The 19,945-nt window shown below is 44.0% G+C and overlaps 1 protein-coding gene across 4 annotated transcripts in view; it reads right to left on the reverse strand.

Moving 5' to 3' along the window:
* The window catches only part of DPYSL2 (dihydropyrimidinase like 2), an 87,320-nt gene that overhangs the window by 50,500 nt on the left and 16,875 nt on the right, over positions 1-19,945 (reverse strand). For 2 of the 4 annotated variants that reach the window (XM_054997528.1, XM_054997527.1), the window contains exons 1-3: positions 12,238-12,543; positions 5,245-5,333; positions 1,766-1,950 (exon numbers count right to left, since the gene is read on the reverse strand). In XM_054997528.1, the coding sequence (XP_054853503.1) occupies positions 1,766-1,950; positions 5,245-5,333; positions 12,238-12,276 (313 nt within the window). In that variant the 5' untranslated portion in view covers positions 12,277-12,543. Of the gene's footprint in view, positions 1-1,765; positions 1,951-5,244; positions 5,334-12,237; positions 12,544-19,945 lie in introns of those variants that run through there. The other 2 variants (XM_054997526.1, XM_054997525.1) reach the window with 1 other exon arrangement.

The raw sequence follows: 19,945 nt of genomic DNA on the forward strand, positions 1-19,945 counted from the left end.
ACCATTTATATATTGCTGTAAACATTCTCCAAGGCTTGGAAAACTAGGAAAACGTTACCTGTGCATTCCCGGACCATCTGTTTTCCAGTGCTGACCTGGAAATTGTATTGTTAATTATCTGTGCATCTTATTGTTAATCATCTGTGCATAAGATTGATACCAGAGCACACTAATTTTTTTTCGTAGCAAAAATCAGTAACAGAGCTGATACATACGTAGGCTAGATGGCTGCAGGATGACTAATGTTTAAATTATAACACTGACAGTTTAAACAGTTGCTTTATTAAACAAAATTTACATCCCTAAGCCAGCGTGCAGTGAACTTTTAATACCTGGACATTTCAGCAATATTTACAGATTTCATGACACAGAAGACATGACACAGAACTTCTAGAGTTTATCTACAGTTCTGTATTCCGTGACCACACTTTAGAATGTACCTATTAAAAGGAAAACTGAAATTATTATAACTGTATGTACTGCTCTATAAGAGAAACAGATTCTGTGTGGCATAGTGCGATTTCTAGACCACCTGTTTAGTGATAATAGTCAGAAAAGAGGCCCTATAGCAAAATTAACAGCTCTAAGATTTTGATGCTAGACTGCAACATTTAAAAAAAACCTGAATGCTTAAAATACAATTTTATTTCTGCAGCTTCTTCCACCTATTCTTAGAAATGCTGGCCACCCACCAAAGAAGAGCTTTTCTATTGCAGATTTTGCTGTTGTTGTTATAGTATTACTATCATTTAGCTGAGAGCGAACAACCAGGCTTATACAGTGAAATCTTCCCAAGTGCTGGTATATCTTATTCTCCCCTACTGCTCCAACTCAGATAGTACAGATGTCTCCCATTTCTATGTTCTGTGTTCTAAACAGGATGGAGGCTCCAGTGTGTTCTCACACCACACAACTTCAAATGGAGCATAGAGCATCAATGCCAAAACAGAGGTGCCAAGCAACACATTTTGAGAAATCATGTTCAATCCCCACTTCTATGCCTTTGGTATAATTTGAAGGCATCACAAAAGAGCCAAGACTGATGTCTCAAGGCACCCTAAACAATCAGTTTTCCAATATTCACTCTCATCCTGAAACGCTCGTAAAATATAGTTTACAGCAGTTCAACCCTCCTTACTTCCATCTTCCACAAAGCCCCCCATGCCTCCCTCCCTCCCCCCAAGCTGCTTTTATACCCACAGAGGGGAATATATAAAGATATTCACTTTTACCATTGGGCAAAAAAATACTGTGTGGAGATGTTGATTTTGGAAGGAAAATGGCATGGGGCATGAATTAAAGAGCCTCTCTTTTCTCCTACCACAGGGTACTCCCTAGAAATTATATCCCCAGTGGTTGTTATCTGAAAGGGGGAGGAAAATCTCTTTAAAATTATCACAGACCACCCTCTCCTTGGTGACTCACCCCTGGACTGTCCGACTTCCAACTGAGGTAAAAGGTCACCTTCTCCATACCAAATAACTTCTTACAGAAACTTGTGTGTCAAGGTACAGAATTCTAAGTCCAGCTGCTTATCTAAAATGGTAAGCTTTTGGTACAAAATAATGCTGTTGGTTGTTTTTCAATCTTTCACATTATGGAAGCATTCCATAATGTGAGCTCCCACATGCCACTAGAATGAGTACATCCCAGACACAAGCTGACCACCTCAGTGAGAAGAAGCCACAACCAATTCCTTACTCTCTTCATATTTGCAAGACTGTATTTTTGGTCTATACTTTTAGACTGGATAGATAGGTCTTACTGATCATTGTGGTGCCTCCAGCCAGGGCTGCTTTTGTTCCTTGGAAGAAGTCATCCGCAGAGGTCATCCCCTGGTCAGGCATCTGGAAGCGAGTATGGACATCAATGCCTCCAGGAATCACCATCCTTCCATGAGCTTCGATCGTTTTCACTCCTCCTGGCACAATGAGGTTCTCTCCAATTTGTCTGAGTAAAAAATTTCAAGCAGAGTCTGATGCAAATGTCACGGACAGAATCAAAGGCACACCCAAGGATGCCTCTTAACCACCCACATTCATGAGATGTGTCTCCCACCACCACATTTCTAGAACTTTTCAGAAGTACGGCTGAGCACACAGCCACATGTGCTGCAACTAAAGTAGTCCATAATTTTATCCCTGTGGAAAGGAGAGAAGAGTGGCATGTAATCAATTGCTTTCCATCTCTGTCTCGCCAACTGTTATTTTCATCATGGAAGATGCCCAATGACCATGCTTGCTTCCATGACTACATAAGCACAACAAGTGATGTGTTTAACGGGCTACAAACTATGGAAAATTGCAATATAATGTGATGTTATGGAACCCTATTTCTTTAGGACAGGGGTTGGAAACCCCCAGCACACATGCCGACAATGGCACACTGGACCATTTTGCTTGGCATTCAGGGCTAAAACTCTGCCCAAGCAAACAAAGCACTGCCAGCACTGCTGCTCCAGTGGTGTAGTAGAAGACGACATTTGGTCAAAAAAGACTCACTATCCCTGTTCTAGAAGTACACGTGTAATAAACTGTGTACAAACACACATCTCCTTTCCTTGATATACAAAAGAGTTCCATATTGGTTGTGATGTAACCCTTTAGGAGCCAGAACCCACATGGCTGGATGCATAAAATGTAGCAGCGTCTGGCTGCAAAAGCTTATCCCCTCCCCCCAAAAAAGGAAATGCTAAATGATATACACTAAATCCAGAAAGATACAAAAGGCAAAGCCAATAAGGTATTAAATTATTTAGATGAACACTCCTCTGCAATCCAAGGAATAAAGTAAACTTACGACTTACATCTCTGGAGGGCTATGGATAGAGAAACTTAACTTTATGTATTTAACTATTCAATCAGTTCCCTGTATGATCTCAAAACAAATCAAGAATCGCCTCTCAGCCCCACCCCATATCTTACTGGCTTTGCTTTTTGGATTTTCAACTGGAAACTTTATGCCACAATTAATGTGCGAGTGTTAAAGATGGCCCAGGACGTTCTTGGTTTTGTTGCAACAAACTGCATTGGAGAATTTGGCTCTGTTCTGTTGGCCATGCGACTTTCCCCCCAGCCCACGAAGCCTGCCCCTGACACAAGATAGGAAAGCACCACTGTCACCAGAACAATTTATTCATTCATTTAGGAGTTTTCTATGCTGCCATCTCTCCAGAGTCCTGCTCCAGGCAATTTACAACTAAAGAGTCTACTGTTTCTTAATGACATTCTCATTTGCCAGATGTCTCTGGTACAGCACCACAGAACTAGGTTCTGCAGCCCAAGTTACCAAACTGCAGAAGCGATTGCTCACTGGATCCTTTCATTTGTTCTCCAAACAATGGCCTGATAGGGACTATGGTGGGATCAACTGAATTTGAGCAGAAACTGATTACAGGAATCTAAAACGTACATGGCCATAATTTCTTCTAAGGCAAGATTCAGAGATCTGCAGGTGTTTCCAAATTGCTTTGCAAACATTAGAGGTTAGATCTATTTCACATGGAACTGTATGTCCCACATGCACAAAACTGAACCTATGCCCATGTTTGCTACCAAATCACAGCTGACGACCAACGGCAGCTCATATTTTAAGATGTTGTTAAAACACGGAAGCTGTCCATGGCACACTACAATCAATTACAAGTCTGCTGCTGGCTCCTCCAACTTTGAATTCTGAGCTAAAGAACAGATGCATCTGACCGTGTAGCCAAGCCAGGCACCACTCCAGGTGGAACTTTCATCTGTTCTTTCCCCTCACTGAAGAATTCAAGTCCTAGGAAATCTGGAATATGTTTTAATATGACAGAAAGTATGCACAGCAAGGAACGAACTCCAAGTTTAAAAGCCAGTGCAGGTGGGGGTGGGGGAGTTGTCCAACTGACTTCAACTGGACTTGGTGTGGGATCAGAGTCTCATGTTAAGAATGTTGTAAAGGCTTCATTATGAGCTGGCTCACATCAGTTGTAGAGTGGTGGTAACCACAATGGTCATTTCACCAGCAGAATTTTTTTAACGTGCTCAAAGAGCTGAGGAAGGTAAAAGAGAGGTAAAGAGGCACTGAATAATTAGGAGCTCTTTCCTCACAGGTAGATAAGTAGAGTGGGGCTCCGATAGGGCATCAGCATCCAGGCCACACTGCACTGTGCATTAGTTAGTGTTTCAAGTTACAATTTCCCCAGCCCTCTTACAAACTACCCATACATGCATTGAATCAATGTACATAGAGAGAGAACAGGTACAAGTGGCTCATCCTACCCCCACCCTCCCCACATGCAATCACGGACTCACAAGCAGGGTATCTGTGCACAAAGCATATGCATGCAGTGCTGCTTTTTTAACATTCCTGATCACAGAGAGGAAGTGTACCCTTCCTCCATATGTAGGCACTTTGATCCTGAGCTGGAGATCGCATGTATGCAGAAGCCAGAGCAAGAATGCTTGTGCCTGTTTCTCTTGAATGTGCTTCCAGCTTATGAGCAAAGAGTTCATGTTTGCATGCAATGCACATAAAATATGTTCTTCTGTCATCAAGTTGGCCCTATTCATTTCCAGGGTCATGGGGCCAGTTTGGTGTAGTGGTTAAGAGCGTGGGACTCTAATGGGAAGTGTTTGATTATGAGCAGCACTTACTCAAAGTGTTTACTGGTGTTCTGGTTTTCCCACTGATCCCCGTACCGTCTCTTTAAATGCGAAGACTGACGTAAGATCACACCATGCCTAATGGCAAACCATCCTTACAGCCTGGTAAGCCAGTTCATCAATTGACTAAGGGTATCCTGCAAACAGCATTTAGCCAAGAGTGCACTGGAGACAATCAGGAAAAGGTACTCATAACCTCATCTACTTTCACTCCCAGCCACCTATTCAATGTGAAAGTAGAGCAAATAAGTATCATTTATGACACGTGCAACCAGTATTCACAAAACATAGGAGATGGCCTCAAAGTTGTTACCGGGTTCTTCTTAACAACCCAGTCCCGTAGCAAAAACCTAAATATATCCATCCACATTTACAGCATGATTATACATATGTTTACTCTATGGTAAGCTCCACAGAATTACAACCTTAATACTGCTTTTCTTTCTCACTTCACCATTGCTTACAATAAGCTCCAGCTATCAGGTTGGTGTTTTTCCTTCTGACCCTGCTATGCAAGCTGAGATATCTTTTGCAGTGTAGTTTATAATTCTTTACATTCCCCATGACCCGTTCCACTACAAAAACAATGCCACCGGGTACTTACTTTATCAACCCATCTTCCATGTATATGTCTGCATAGAAAGACTGGTCATCGTTAACTATCTTACCACCCTTGATCAAAAGGCGATCACTCTGAAACAAAGAGAACATCATACAACACATAATTATCGTGCAAGGAAGCTGACAGTGTGCAGTGCCAGATTAAAAAGAGGAGGGGGGGACGGAAACTTTGAATTATTCAAAGGGTGTTCCACATAAACAAGTCAAACACTACTTTCAACTGGAAAGATGAAATGGTGCTTCAGAACTGCAGGCGGAAGCCTTTCATCCTAACTGTCAATAAAGTAGCAGTAAAAGCATATTCTCAGCTTCTTAAAATATGAGTTTTTATTTTATGTCATTTGTTGATCCGAGTTTTAGAAAGTTATATCCATCGCCAATTAAAATAAAACCATTCAAAGAACCAGTTGCTGAAAAGCTGCAAACACCATTGTCAGTGAGGCAAGCAAATGGTTTTCCATGAAGTCTTATTTTTAAACTCTGTTGTAAGCCTAACTTCCTAAAAGACACCCACAGAAGGTTAAAGTCCCCATTTGGCTTATTTGAAAGCAACTGCAGTCAGGGAAACTGACCAGAAGTCTGTTGCCATGGGATTTGCAACACAAACAAGTCTTTTCCTAGCACAGTTTCAATTTGGTGGATAACTTTCCCCACCTATTTTATGTATATTCCAACAAAAATAAATCCATATTCGCTAGTTAAGCTCTCGTTCCAAAATCTGGGCTATTATGTTCCATCCAGATGAAAAAGTTATTTAGGTAGAAATAAGAAAAAACTAAAATTGCACAGCAGCCACTTTGGACCCAAACTTGAACAAGGATGTTTAAGGGAAAACATGTTTCTTTTGTATCTACTATAAATTCATTCATCATGGGGAAAGCATATATTTATGCATGACATTCAGATCCCACTTTTCTCCCATTATGGAACACTTGGAGGTCTCCCATCCAGACACTTACCAGACCCAAAACACACAGGAATACTAAACCATTTTCAACATATAAACAGGCATTTCAGAAAGAGAGAAGGCTGTGGCTTAGTGGTAGACTATACGCTCTGCATGCAAATGGTTCCAGTTCAATTCCAGTTAACAAACGTAGGGAAAGATATTTCTCTGCTTTAAATTGAGGAGAACCACTGCCAGTCAAAGCAGATGACCCTGTGCCAGCTGGACCAATGGTCGGGCAGCAAGATGTATCCAATGCTTACCCACCCTGTTTCACAGCACATAACCCTACCAATTAGGATAGGAAAGTGATTGGCCCAAAGACACCCAAGTAATCTTCAAGATCTGTGGCTAGGTCACCCCAGCCCAGCCCTTTATCCAATACACCTAGCATTGTCTCTCGCAGTCATATGCAATGAACATCCCTCAGCTACTGCATCCTTCCATAAGCGAAAATTCATATTCACAAGGTTGCTGGCAGTACAATGATAAAAATATCTTTAGAGCTGAAATCTCAGGGGTCAGACACGATCTTCAGCCCAGAGAGAGACCAATAAATCAAGCAATGCTTAATTCCTAAACTGAGAGCTGTCAAGCCCTCAAAGAGCCAGAGGAGTTAGCCGTGTTAGTCTGTAGTAGCAAAATCAAAAAGAGTCCAGTAGCACCTTTAAGACTAACCAATTTTATTTTATTGTAGCATAAGCAATAGCACAAGCCCTCAAAGTCATCCTTCCTGACCTACTTTATTCAAAGCATGCAGGACATGATGTAGCCCTTATCCAAGTTCTTCCTGTATTTATGCTCCTCAAATTCTCAGTCCTGCTTGCCAGAGTTGACTCCTTTGGTATCTTGAGAACTAGGAGCTTAGCTGTTCAAACCGGGACCTAGCTCCCAGAAATACATTAAACGTGCTTCAAGCAAGGACTCCAATGAATGAATGCTACTCCAGGCCAAGTCCCTCAGTGTAAAAAACTATTATGTCAGGGAGAAAAAGGGCTACTATAATCCCTTTCTATGCAGGTTTCTGAAAGGGGGGGTTCAGGACGAGTCATCACACAGCCTGAGGAAGTATTGCCACATCAGTGAGGCCTGGGTGAAGTGGCCTCAGGTCTTGATTTATTCAATGTACCCAAAATGAGAGGCTATTTTGGAGAACACACAGGAAACTAGGAGTGGAGCAGCAGGTTTCAACCCCTGTGCCTGTCCATAAGACAGTGCAGAAAGGCATATCTCTGAAGTCCTTGCGTCTTTAACACAAGACTGGGCCTTGACATTCAAGTAAGCGCAGGGGCTGGGCCATGATCCCAATTAGACCCCATCTTTGAGGACTATTTTGATCTCATCCTTCTTTGAGGGCTATTTTTATTCCACCCTTTCTCTGAGCTCAAGGCTCTCTCTTCCTCCATTTGACCTCAACAGCCCTGGGAGATAAGCTAGGCTCAGATACTGGTCTAAGGTCACCCACTGAACATCATGGCTTAATTTATTGATTCACTTATTTAAAACACTTCCCCATGGCTTAAAGCTTCTTACAATACTAAATTAAAAACATTGGAGTAATAATAAAATCCCAATTAATTCGGGTTAATTCCAATTGCTATACCACACTGGGTGTTAATGACAGGCAGTGGTCCCTGGGTGGACAATGGTGGTCAGTGGCAATGGTAGCACTGGCCTTGTTACTGGTGCACAGAAGGTTCAATTGCATGCCATGTTCGTTGACTGGACTCTAAGACAAGGACTGGAATCTTCATATAACACTCTGGTATGTCTTTTTTAAATTAAAAATTTTCATTTTAGTTTGCATTGGTCTTTAAATATTGTCATACTTAATTCTCTAAACACCTTCTAGTCTTTCAATTGCTAGTGATGTTCACATTTGTTGTGAATGAAGAAGAAAATACAAAAGGAGCATTGTAATGAAAATTAGCGTTCTGGGTAACACAGGTTTTACATTCGCAAGTTCAACCACAGAGGAGCTTGAAGCCTCAAATATGAAAATGCCCTTTAGGATGAGGAAAGCAGAGCACACATTAGCCAGGACACTCCTCTACTCAGGAAAACCAACTCATGATATGGTTAGCAATGATTACTTCCTGCAAGAGACTTCAACTGCAGATAGAAACAGGAAAGAATTTTTTTTAAGGCTTGGGTGTTTCAGAACACTTTTTAAAGGGGCTCGCAAGTGAAAAACTCATTCTAGGAGCCTGCCTATAATATAAGTAGCTAGATGGGGGAGGGGAATTATTAATGGTACATCAATAACCAGGGCACATTGTGTCCTATGCTGTATATTTAGGCACAATATGCAGGCATCATAGTAAATGATGACTTTTTAAAAAGTCTAGCAGAACCACCAGGAAACCCACCTGTTCCTCTGGCATTTCATACGATGCTGCCTTATATTGACTCATTTGCCCATCAAATTCAGTGTCCTCTACTTTGATGGGCAGCAGCTCTCCCAGATCTCAATAGTCTCCATCTTATCATCTACTACCTGTTTCTTTTAACTGGAATGCTCAGGATTGCACCTGGGACCTCCTCCATCACTGAGCCTCAACCCCTCCCCAAATCCCAGCCCTCCTCCTACATAAAATACAAATTACTAATGTAATGATTGTTCCATAGTCTTAAAATGAAGTGAATTCCCAACTCGTGCACAGATCTTCACCATGGAACAGGTACCCAATCTCCCAGTGGGACGCCGATTCCCTGGCCAAGATACACAAGATCAGCTGTCATACATGTGGTTGGGTCACTGAAACATTACTCCAGCCACACAGGAGCGACTCACAAAAAAGCAGTTTACCCACAGCTAGGATATCGCTATTTAATACTTAGTATTTATATAGCTCTGCCTCTGTTCCAAATACTTCCTTCACTCTATTTTGTCATTCTTGCAGCAGCCCTGTAAGGGTGGCCTCAGGTTGTCTTGCAATTTGAGGTGAGAGCTGGACCACTTCAATCACAGTTCACTCTCTTGCTCAATATGCGCGAGTAGAGAGATGATAAAAATGTAGCAATCCTGGGCATGAGCTGGAAGCCCAAACGGACAGGACTGTGCCAGAGGATCAGGCCCACACTCCTGCCTGCCTCTTCAGCACCATTCTAATTTACTGAGTAGGGAGCAACACAGCACAATGCTGAAGAGGCAAACTGGAATACCCCCTTCATGGCATCATTACAATAGCCATGTACAGCAGGCCATAAAGTGGCCTGAGGCTAACGGAAGTGCTTGCCTAGGATTCCGAATTGGGTCTGTATATGTACAGTCTCATACCCCGGACAGGTTAGGATTAAAATGCAAAGAGCAGGATACAGCTCACTCAGTTGAGCTGTCTAGGTTTGCTTTACTAAAGCTGCAAACTCCAGCACACTTCTGCAGAAGAAAAGTCTCCTTGAAATGACTTCCAAGTAAATACTTTGAAGATTAAGCTTATTCCACAGACACCTCTAAATTCGGGCACCTCTCGAAGACGTGTGCTACTAATCCGGATTATGAGAGATACAGTGCAATCCTGAACTGAGTTACAGCCATTTAAATCCATTCAAGTCAATGGATTTACAATGCTGCAACTCTCTTTAGGATTGCATCGCTAATTGGTGCTGGTACAGTGAAACTTTCCACGTTTCAGGTCTAGATTATAATCTGCAACTAAATGACAATTTGGGGGAAAGAGGTTGCATCTGCAGCACCAATATGATATTTTGGAAAATAGCTAAAAGAGAGGCAAGAACAGGGAACTCAGATCTAGATAAAATACTGTCAAGGGAAATATGCGTACAAAATGACAAGCACACCCACATAGTTCGTGTTAGGGTTTAACACTGTGAGTCGGAAAAGGTCAAAGGCCATTGGGCAAGACTTAGTTCAGCCTCCATCCTGAGCTGACAAGCCCCCGGTTCTATTATTTGTTAGACTGAGAAATGCTGCAGGCAAATTAGTATATGCAGTATATCACGTGTTTTTATTCTTTTCTATTGTTGTAACTCCATTAACTCAGTAGAGTTTTTCTAACCTACCCACAAAAATTGAACCCATTCACATTCTCATCCATTCTCTCCATCCTTGTCTTCAAATGTTACTACAGTCACTTCTACAAATGAGGTATTCATTTGTTAAAGAAGGGGGAAGAAATCAATACGCCACACATCATATGACTGAAGGCCTGCATTACTGTCAACCAGCTCATAGATCCAGAGGAGTTAGCAGTGTTAGATGCACCTGACGAGGCACCTAGCTCTCTGCTATGGCTCTCTAAAGCTTATGCTACAATAAAGTTGGTTAGTCTTAAAGGTGCTACTGGACTCTACTATTTTGTCAACCAACTACAGACCAACATTTTGCAAAGATCTGCAACCTATTTTTTTTATGTTGTCAGATTTGTAACGGCAGAGAAAATACAAATTTACAAAGATTACACATACTACATCACATGGGTAGCCATGTTAGCCTATAGCAGCAAAACAAAACAGGCATCCAGCAGCACCTTAAAAAAATAAAATTTATTAAACTTCCACTGGACTCCTGTTTTATTTTACGTACCATGCCAATCCGGGAACCAAAGCAGGCTGCATCAAGATTGCTGCCTATGCTAGGCATCTCAGACGCTTCTCAAAAATCTATGCATAAGAAGCAGCATTCTACCTCTGAATACTCCCAAAGAGGCTCACCACAATGACAGATGCGCCCTGGGCGTGTCTCGTTGTCATATAGGTAAAGGAAAAGAAAGTAAGGATGCTTGAGGCAAATAACATTAATAAAACAAGCAGCAGCAGACCAGGATGGCAGCTCCAACGTTCTGATAAATGGGGCAACCCTATGACTGGGAATCTTTCTACTACAGTCCAATCCCTCAATAATGAATGTGAGACTTTATGTAACTGTTCCCTTTCTTCTCCCTTAGGGCTCCCTGCAGGGACAGAGAGAGGAAATTCGGAATTGCAAGAGGAATCTTTCCAAAAGAGAAATAAAATGCTATTTCGCCTTAACAGAGCTGGAAGAAGGGGAGGAGGGGAACTGAGGAGGGGTCAATAAAGAACCACTTCTGGCTCCCCCCCCCGCCCCCCATCATTGTTTTCTGGCCGGAGGATGGAGATGGGAGAGGGAAGAGCCGGCCCCATCTGCTCCTCTCGCCTGAGCTGCGCCATTACCTCCTGGAGGAAAACACATACACACATCAGCTTTGTCGCTCGCAGCCCCACTCGCAAAGCTTTCTTTGTATGAGTAAAGGGGGTGGGAAAAAACAGAGCCGCCATCACACCAGGAAAGAGGAGGGGGCGAATCCAGCAGCCCAGCCAAACCCTCCACTCCCCCCACCCCTTCCACTTCACACACCCGTTGAGGCAGGCAGTGGGAGGTGAAGGGGCAGCCTTGGCGATGCTACCCAAACGCGCGATGGCCAGCCTAGCCCATTTCTGGCCAAAGCCTGGGTCGTACGTTGTGCTGCCCCGCAATCACTTTTGCACAACCCCTTCACGACCCTACCTGCCCTCCATCCCCCGAAGAGCAGGATCGCTTGCACGGCTCGCCCACCCAACGGTTCCGTCCCACTTCCATCAGCCACAAAACGGAACGGGCTGCAAAGAACGCGCCGGTCTGTTGGGAGCCCTTGGCAAGCATTCGCCGGAGCTTATGAAACCTCAGGCATGGGACAGCTCACTCTCCCGGCTGATTCCAGCCGCGTCCATGAGATCTGCCATCATGCGTTTGGCCAGATCCAAGGGGGACAAGCAAAGCATCCTTGCGGCCACAAACAACACAGAGAGAAAAGAGGGGAGCTTCGGATGCGCAGCCGCCAGTGCAACTTCAAGGCGACCATTGTTCCACCTCTTCCAACAGCGCTAGCTAGCACTTTTTTATTATTCGCAGGTTTATCAAAAGCAATCTTGGCGCGATTGCGCTCTCGATCGCAAAAGCCCGTACGCCTCCCCCCCGACTTCACACACAAAGGGCTTGATCCCCAACCCCAACCCCCCTCCACACACACACACAAACTGCATTATTTGCAAGCATGCTTTGAAACTCACCGTGATGCGTGGAATATTTTTCTTCCCCTGATAAGACATCTCTCTCCTTGGGAAACTACTCCCACGCAAACCTCAAACTGCTCTGCTTTTTGCAACAACAAAAAAGGCGGTTTTCTTTTTTAAATGCTTTAGAAACCACGATTTTTTTTAAAAAAAAGACTCAACTAAAAAGGGAAAGGGTTGGGGGGTTTTTTGCAAGAAGAAAAATATAATAAAGAGTGTGCAGAGCCTGCAAAAAAAAAAAGCAAGCAGGAACGGGGAAAGGTTGCAATCCCCGCGCGTCGCCTTTTCTTCCCTCTGCTCCAAACCCAGCCCAGTCTCGAGGCAAGAGAGCGGAGAGGGCGGAGGGAAGAGGCAGCGAGAATCCTCTCCAGCAATCAAAGCCTAGGCACAAGGAAGCTCCGGCGGCGCATGCGCGCCTGCCACGCCCTTGTCTTCCATCGAGCGGGCTGCATTGCCTCGAGCCGGATTGGCTGTGGCCCACCGTGGTATGTAAATGAGGCCCGGCTACTGTGCCAATGACAAGCGAGCGGAGCGGTAACATGTAAAGTGGCGCAATGGAAGAGCCACTCAGCGCGGGCTGCAGCCTTTGGGGGGCTATGCCGTAAGCGGAAAGCACAGCAGCGATTCTCTGTTCTGCCATCCTTGGGGATGCAGGGAGAGCAGGCTGCAGGGTGGGTCGGGAGGGATCCGGGAGGCGGGGTTTCCCTCCACCTCTCGGCCACGGATGCCGCCAAATCTGTGACTCCCCCCCCTCCCCTTGACTACTTAAAATAATGTATTCAGTTCTCTTCCCCTCCCCGATCGCTTTCTTTCTTTGCACAATTCTGGCCAGAGTAGGAACGTCGGGGTTGTACTGCTCCGGTTTGAATTGGCAACAGCAAGAAGAAAATACCCGCAGTCTTGCGGAGAACTTGCTGCCTGCTTCTAAGCAGCTGTCCACGCCCTTTTTGCCAGACAGGCGTACGGAGAGAGAGTCAGAAATGTCTACGTAGCCAGATCTGAGTCCAGTAGCACCTTACAGACCAACAAGATTTTCACGGTATAAGCTTTGACTCTTGAAGCAAACACACCCTAAAAATCTTGCTGTTTTCTAAAGTGCCGCTGGACTCAAATCCTGCTGTTCTGCTGCAGACCAACGCAGCAACCTACCAGAAATGTCTATATGTTTACTCTTCTGCTGGTGGGTGTTGGGTGGGTGGGATTGGAAGCTGCTGCTTCAGTAGTTTGGCTGGTTGGCGGGGGACAGCTGCAGGATCAAGGAGTAGCAAAATAAGATTTTATTTGCGTTTGCCGCAGGAATGACATGGACAGCAGAAAGGATAGCCAGCCATACTAAGGCAGAATGGGGCTTGACTGCTTTGTGAAGGAATGCTTTACTCCATATAGATGCCAAATGTATTTTACCCTGCTTTTTTTCAGCCAAAACCATTGGGTCCCCAAACAGCTTGTATAAGTTGAAAACCAAGATATTCCTTTAAATGTATGAGTTTAATAAAGATGCTCAGAGAGGACATTCTCAGCAAGGTCTGGGTCCAGGCATGATTCCAGGGTATTTGGTTGCTGTTGTGGCTTCCCCTGGCTTTCCTGGCTGCAGTTGGTAGGTGGGGAAGAGGTCTGTCAACTAGAGATGGGCACAAACGGGGGGGGGGACAAACCATGCAGTTCGTGGTTTGTCACATTCCACAAACCACGAACTTTCACGAACCTGCCCCCGTTCACGAATCGTTTTGTTTCGGTTTGTGAAAATGTGCCTTCCAGGCCAGCAAATCACCACTTCTGGATCAGCAGAAGGTCACTTCCGGATCAACAGAAGGTCTGCAGGAAGTCCATCCTCTGTTGCCTAGGAAACTGATTGATTGGTGCCAGGCTGTTCTGCAGTGACGAACCAAAAGCGAACCAAACAAACCAGCCTAAAGTTCATAGTGGCTCATCAGAAATGGGCTCTGACGAACCGCTAGTTCACGAACCATGAACTGACCTGGTTCGTGCTAAATTTTGGTTCATATTTCAGTTTGTGCCCATCTCTACTGTCAATTGGAACTGCACCCAGGCAGGATGGAAGGGTTCCTAGCTGTTCCCTCTCTCTCTCTTATGCCTTCCTTTTTTCCCAAGACAGCAGTTTACACACCATTTCAACAGCTCATTAGCACAATTCACAATGAAATCCTAAACAGAATCACACCTTTATAAACACATTGAAGTCAATGGGCTTAGAAGTGTATAACTCTGCTTAGGCTGCACAGTTGGTCACGCTTTTGCCCCATAAGCACTGTCAAAATCACCAAAATACAGTTTTAAAACACCCCTTCCTAAACAGGTTTTGTATGTTATAATTAGGGCTGGTTCCCACACATACAGCATCATTGCCCACTGATGGTAGCAATGTGGCTGTCATCATTGCACATCACCATTTTTGACTGTTGTTGCAACCTCGTTGTCAAAGAGAGAATCGGTGTGGTGTAGTTGTTAGAGCGTCAGACCCAGGTTTGAATCACCAGTCTGCCATGAAAACATGCCAGGTGACCTTGGGCCAGGCACACATACTCAGCCTAATCTATTCTGCATGGGTGATGTGAAGATAAAATTGAGGAGAGGAGAAAAATGTATGCCGCTTGAGAGAGATAGGAACAAAGGAAAAATATTGACTGTCATTTGCACATATGCAATGTACCCTTATTGATGGAAGCAATGTATTGTACATGTGCAAATGACAGTCGGAAGCATCAACACAAATAACCATTTTTGACCATTGTTACAACAACCTAATTTTCAAGAAAGAGGAACAGGAGTATACCGACAATCAAATGCCATCACTCAAATCAGTTGGTGTCCTCTTAGCTATTATCTCAGTTTGCCCTTTGATGACAAAGTGCAAACTGAGAGAAATTCTGAGAGCTTATTCCCCTGACCAACCAAAAGGGACCCTTGTGCAAGCATTTAATCTGTGTACAGATGAACACATGAAAAGGTGGGGGGGGCATCTTGGTTGCACTTGCTGGCTTAGCTCTGATTTGCACACATTCAGGATCCTGCCTGCATAGAAATGTATAATCATGTACATAGCTCACACTCCATGGTCTATGCTACTGGAGGGGGTGGGGCGTGATGGAGCTTGTGCATACAGTTCAGTGGGTATTAGCTAATGATGTAACATTTTTCTATACAAACATTGGGGTGGAGTATGCCTAAACATTAGGAGAGAGGCCTACAGCTCTGACCCTGATTCCCCTTCCTCTATGCAGTCACCAATTAACATCAGCAAAAGGCAGTGGGCAGTAATGCTCAAAGACCTGGAAAGCCACTGCACGACTGGGTCACATGTGCTCATTCCCACACCCAGGATTCAGCTTTCAGTTCATGCTTGAGAAGCACCATCTCCCCCTACCACTTTCCAAAACATGCTGAAAGCCAGAGCAGAGACACCTAATTCTTGCCTACTTAGAAAACAGATGGAGTTTCTTCTCCAGCAAAGAATCTTTCCAATAGAACTTCTTCTCTTCAGATCTGCATATTCACTGCATTTCCCTAGATATATAGTATGCTGTGTTGTTTTTTAATTTAAAACTATTGCAACTTGGATGCGGAGGAATCAGAGGCCGACAAAATGGAGGAAGTTCCCTGAATGTGATTATCAGGCATTCTAAACTGTATCACAAACTGGGCAACTAAAATAGAAAGGCAAGCCACAGATTTCTGTCCAGAACTGTTGTGTGGGTTAGGTTGTGGAGGTTATCCATAAGAAAGCAGTGGGAGAAGAATATATTTGCAGTAGAGTTGAGAAGAAGTCTCAGGGTTCAATAAAAAACAAACATCTTTACATTGTTTAAAAGCACTGCTTGAATTTGCAATCAATTTATGAATCAAGCAAAGGAATCAGACTGTTGTGTCCGTCCTCTTGGACAGGAACAGAAGGCAAAATGGCATTTTCTAAAGCACCACCCTGCCTTCTTCCACACTCAGTGAAAAGAATAAGGTATAGTCATAGCTTTCATTTCAGCATGGAATAGAGCAGAGAGTATCAGCTATAGTCTAATCCTCATTGAACTGGCAGCACAAACATTACCAAAGTGCTATGCAGTGCAGTTCTAAGCAGAGTTACACCCTTCTTAATCCACTGATGAGTTTAGGATGGTGTAACTCTTCTTAGGACTACACCGTTAGTGTAGGAATTCATGTGAGCCTGTGCTACTGTCACTTACAGATGCTGCTTGTTAAAGTTCAAAGGAAGGATACTGGAATGTATAAAACTAAGCAAAGGAGTTTTTTTGTCCCATTTTCCAGTCTCAAGTGTTGGATTTGTATGGAAAATCCACTTGGATTTTCATGGATTCCATTTGACGTCAATTCATTCAACACAGTCAGCTGCTTTTAAATAAAGGCCCTACAAGATAGTGTGTTTCTCATAGCAATGTTGCAGAACTGCACTGTAGACTTGAATATTTCGGAGATTAAATAAAGTCCTTTGTGCATTAAATTATAAAATAACCCAAGAATGCAATATCATGAGAATACATTGTTCTCTTTTTTTTTTACCTGGTTTGGCTGCTGTACACAGAAGATATGTATTTATTTACTTCATTTATACTTCCACCTTTCTCCCCAATGTGACTCACATCAGGGCTGGCATCAGCACATGGTGAGGTGGGGCAGCTGCCAGGGCCTGTGGCATCTGGTGGAGCCCACTGCTGTTGACATCCATCTCCTCTGCTGTCTGCATTTGCCTCCCTGTTTGTGAGTGCTTTATCACCTCTGTTCCCAGATGCATATGCTGCCTAACTCTGCTGGAGAAGAGCATGTGGGTGGTGCACAAAGCATCAGCATTCCTGGTGGCCATGCCAGCAGCGCTCCTAGCTGCACTCGCCACCCAACACCATCAGGGAAAGGACATGCAGGTAGTGTGGGCAACTGGAACTGCAGGTGGTGGGAGAGCTTGCTAGTGGGCAAAGGAAGTATGCATAGGCAGATGGCGGCACATAAAAGGAAGGGCAAGAAGGGGAGCTTAGTAGTGTTGCCCAGCCCCCCCCCCCCCGAACCTGAAACCTGTATTAGGCTGACTGGCCCAAGGACACCCAGCAAACTTCCATGACAGAGCAGAGCATCAAACCTGGGTTTCTCAGAGCCTTGTCCAGCACTCTAACCAAGACTCCATACTGACTCTCTTGCTCTTTTGGCCCAAATTCCTACTGTTTATAGACTCAGCCAATCCACAAGCTTCATAATGCCTTCCAGTCATAGGCATCTATGTATAATTCTATTCTTTTCTCTGTCTGAAGAAAGTTATGAAGCCTAAGTGCATAAAGGCCCAGGGAATTATGAGTTTCCAGATATAAGTCCCTCACAGGAGTCGGTGCTTATTAGAATTGTAAAAATTAATCAGATCAGTAAAGGTTTTCTTTGATTAAAAAGTGTCCATGATTAATCAGAATTTTTAAAAAAGTGGTTCATTGATTTTTTTTTTATTTTTAATGAAAGTATTTATAAATCCATGCCTGTCAGGTACCATGCCTGTTGTTGTAACCTGCCTGGAACCTGCTTGTAGGAAGGACAGGCTGAATATCTAATAATTTTTTTAAAAGAGAGAACTTATTTCTCTTTTCACACATAGGAGGGAATGTCTCTTCTGAAATGGCATTTGCTGCATCATCTGAAGATGAAAAAATGCTTCCCTCCCTCCAAAAATGTTGTCTTGTTTATATGCAAATTTATGCAAATGAAGCCGTTAATCCGTTAAAATTCAAGCCATTCAGTGGCTGATTTTTTTTCATCAAGTGGCAGCCCTAGTGTTTCACATTCAACCACAAACCACATTTTATTTCCTTCTTAAGACATTTGGCCCTTGCCCTTCCATCCTGAAGGATCCCCCAGGCAGCAATTTCAGTATGCGAAAAGAATCCTGTGAATCAGCCCTGAAATTCATATTGTCAAATGTTATCTCCATTAAAGCAAGGTATTCCCTCTACATTTGGGTTGCAATAACCCTCCAATATAAGGCAAGTAAAATAGATATTTTTTTCTTTTTAAATCCAATGGCCAAAAGCTTTTGAATAAAAGTGTTAGCAGCCAGCTATAAAACTTCAGTTGCAAAGGCCTTGTGACAGCTTCACTGCAGATCTACATAATTCATATTTCCTCACAAGGCTAAACTTGAAGGTGAATTGCCCTAAGGGTTGCCAACCTCCAGATGGGGCCTGGAGTCTTCTTAGAACTACAACTGATCTCCAGACTACAGAGATCAGTTCTCCTGAAGGAAATGAGGGTGAACTGTATGGAAATGAATTCCTGCTGAATTCCCCAAACTCCACCCTCTGCAATCTCCACCCCACAAATCTCCAGGAATTTCCCAAATTGGAATTGGCAACAATAATTGTCCTGTTCGTATGATGCCCACCCTTTTTTCATTTTCTCATGTTTTTCTTCATAATCAAGAAGAAAAAGGATTTCCTTTTAAAATGAATTCCTACATTGTCCTTGCTTTGTAGAAGACATCCAGAACAGGCATTATAAACCTTATTCCACAAGTACTATTGCATGCCCTCTACCTGTCTTTATTTACTAGAGTCAGTCCCAAAAGATCCCAACCTTGTCAACTCTATGGGCGGCAAACAGATGGTGGGCACAAAATGGCTGCTATGGGACTAGGACCAATCACGAAATGTTGGAAGGTCCTAAGCCAAGCATCCTCCTATAACAAAGTTATTTCTGAATACGTGCTCCTTGCAGACATTCCTAGGCTGTCCTGAAGCACCTCCTGCTCCAATAAGGTGGAGGAAGGCCAGGGTTAGCTGTTTGCACTGAGGAAGGAGAAAGAAGGCTTCAAGAAATACATCAGTGGACATCATGAAAATCATGACTGTAAATCATTGTCTCTATTTTTTCCTCTTCTGCGAAGATGCTGGAAATGCCTTTTACAAAAACTAATTATTGTAGGTTGCTAGAGCTGTGATTCTTCACAGTCCAATCTCTCTTCTGTGTTTCTCTAGAAGTTTAAAGTATCATTACACCTAACAGTAAAGAAGCTGACTGCTGTGCCACTCATCAAAGCAGAAGAAATAGGCTGCTCTCAAGCAAGGGAAGGGTTTCTACATATTCACAGGACTCAGGTTGCAGAAAAATGTGTCCTTGTAAATCGAACAAAACACACCCCTGAGCTACATCCTCACATTATAACCGTGTTCCAGACAACTAATTTCCTACCCTGGTGCACCTCCAGAGGGTGCTGTCATGGAGGGAAGCCCAGAAGAGGTAGCCTGTCCCTCTGAGAGGACGCTGCGTAGGGAAGCCCAGGCTTGAATCAGGCATGGAGGAGGCGACAATGCCTGCCCCCCCCCCCCGCCTTCACCCAGCTGCGATCAGGAGCGGGGCAGATGGCAATGCCCACTCCCCCTTAAACCCACCAGCATCAGGCGTTGAGCAGGCAGCAATGCCTGCCCGCCCCCCTTCACCCAGCCGGGATCAAATATGGAGCAGACAGCAATACCTACCCCCCCTTCACCCAGATGGAATCAGGCACAGAGTAGGAGGAAATGCCTACCCCTCCTTCACTCAGCCTAGATCAAGAGCTGAGTAAGTGGCAATGCCAACTCCCTCTCCAACCCGCTTGAATCAGGCGTGGAGCAGGCATCAATGCCCACCCCCTTCACCCTATCAGGATCAGACACAGAACAGGCAGCAATGCCTGCCCCCCTTTACTCTGACAGAATCAGGT

This window comes from Eublepharis macularius, chromosome 14, assembly GCF_028583425.1.
Source record: "Eublepharis macularius isolate TG4126 chromosome 14, MPM_Emac_v1.0, whole genome shotgun sequence".
NCBI lineage: Eukaryota > Metazoa > Chordata > Lepidosauria > Squamata > Eublepharidae > Eublepharis > Eublepharis macularius.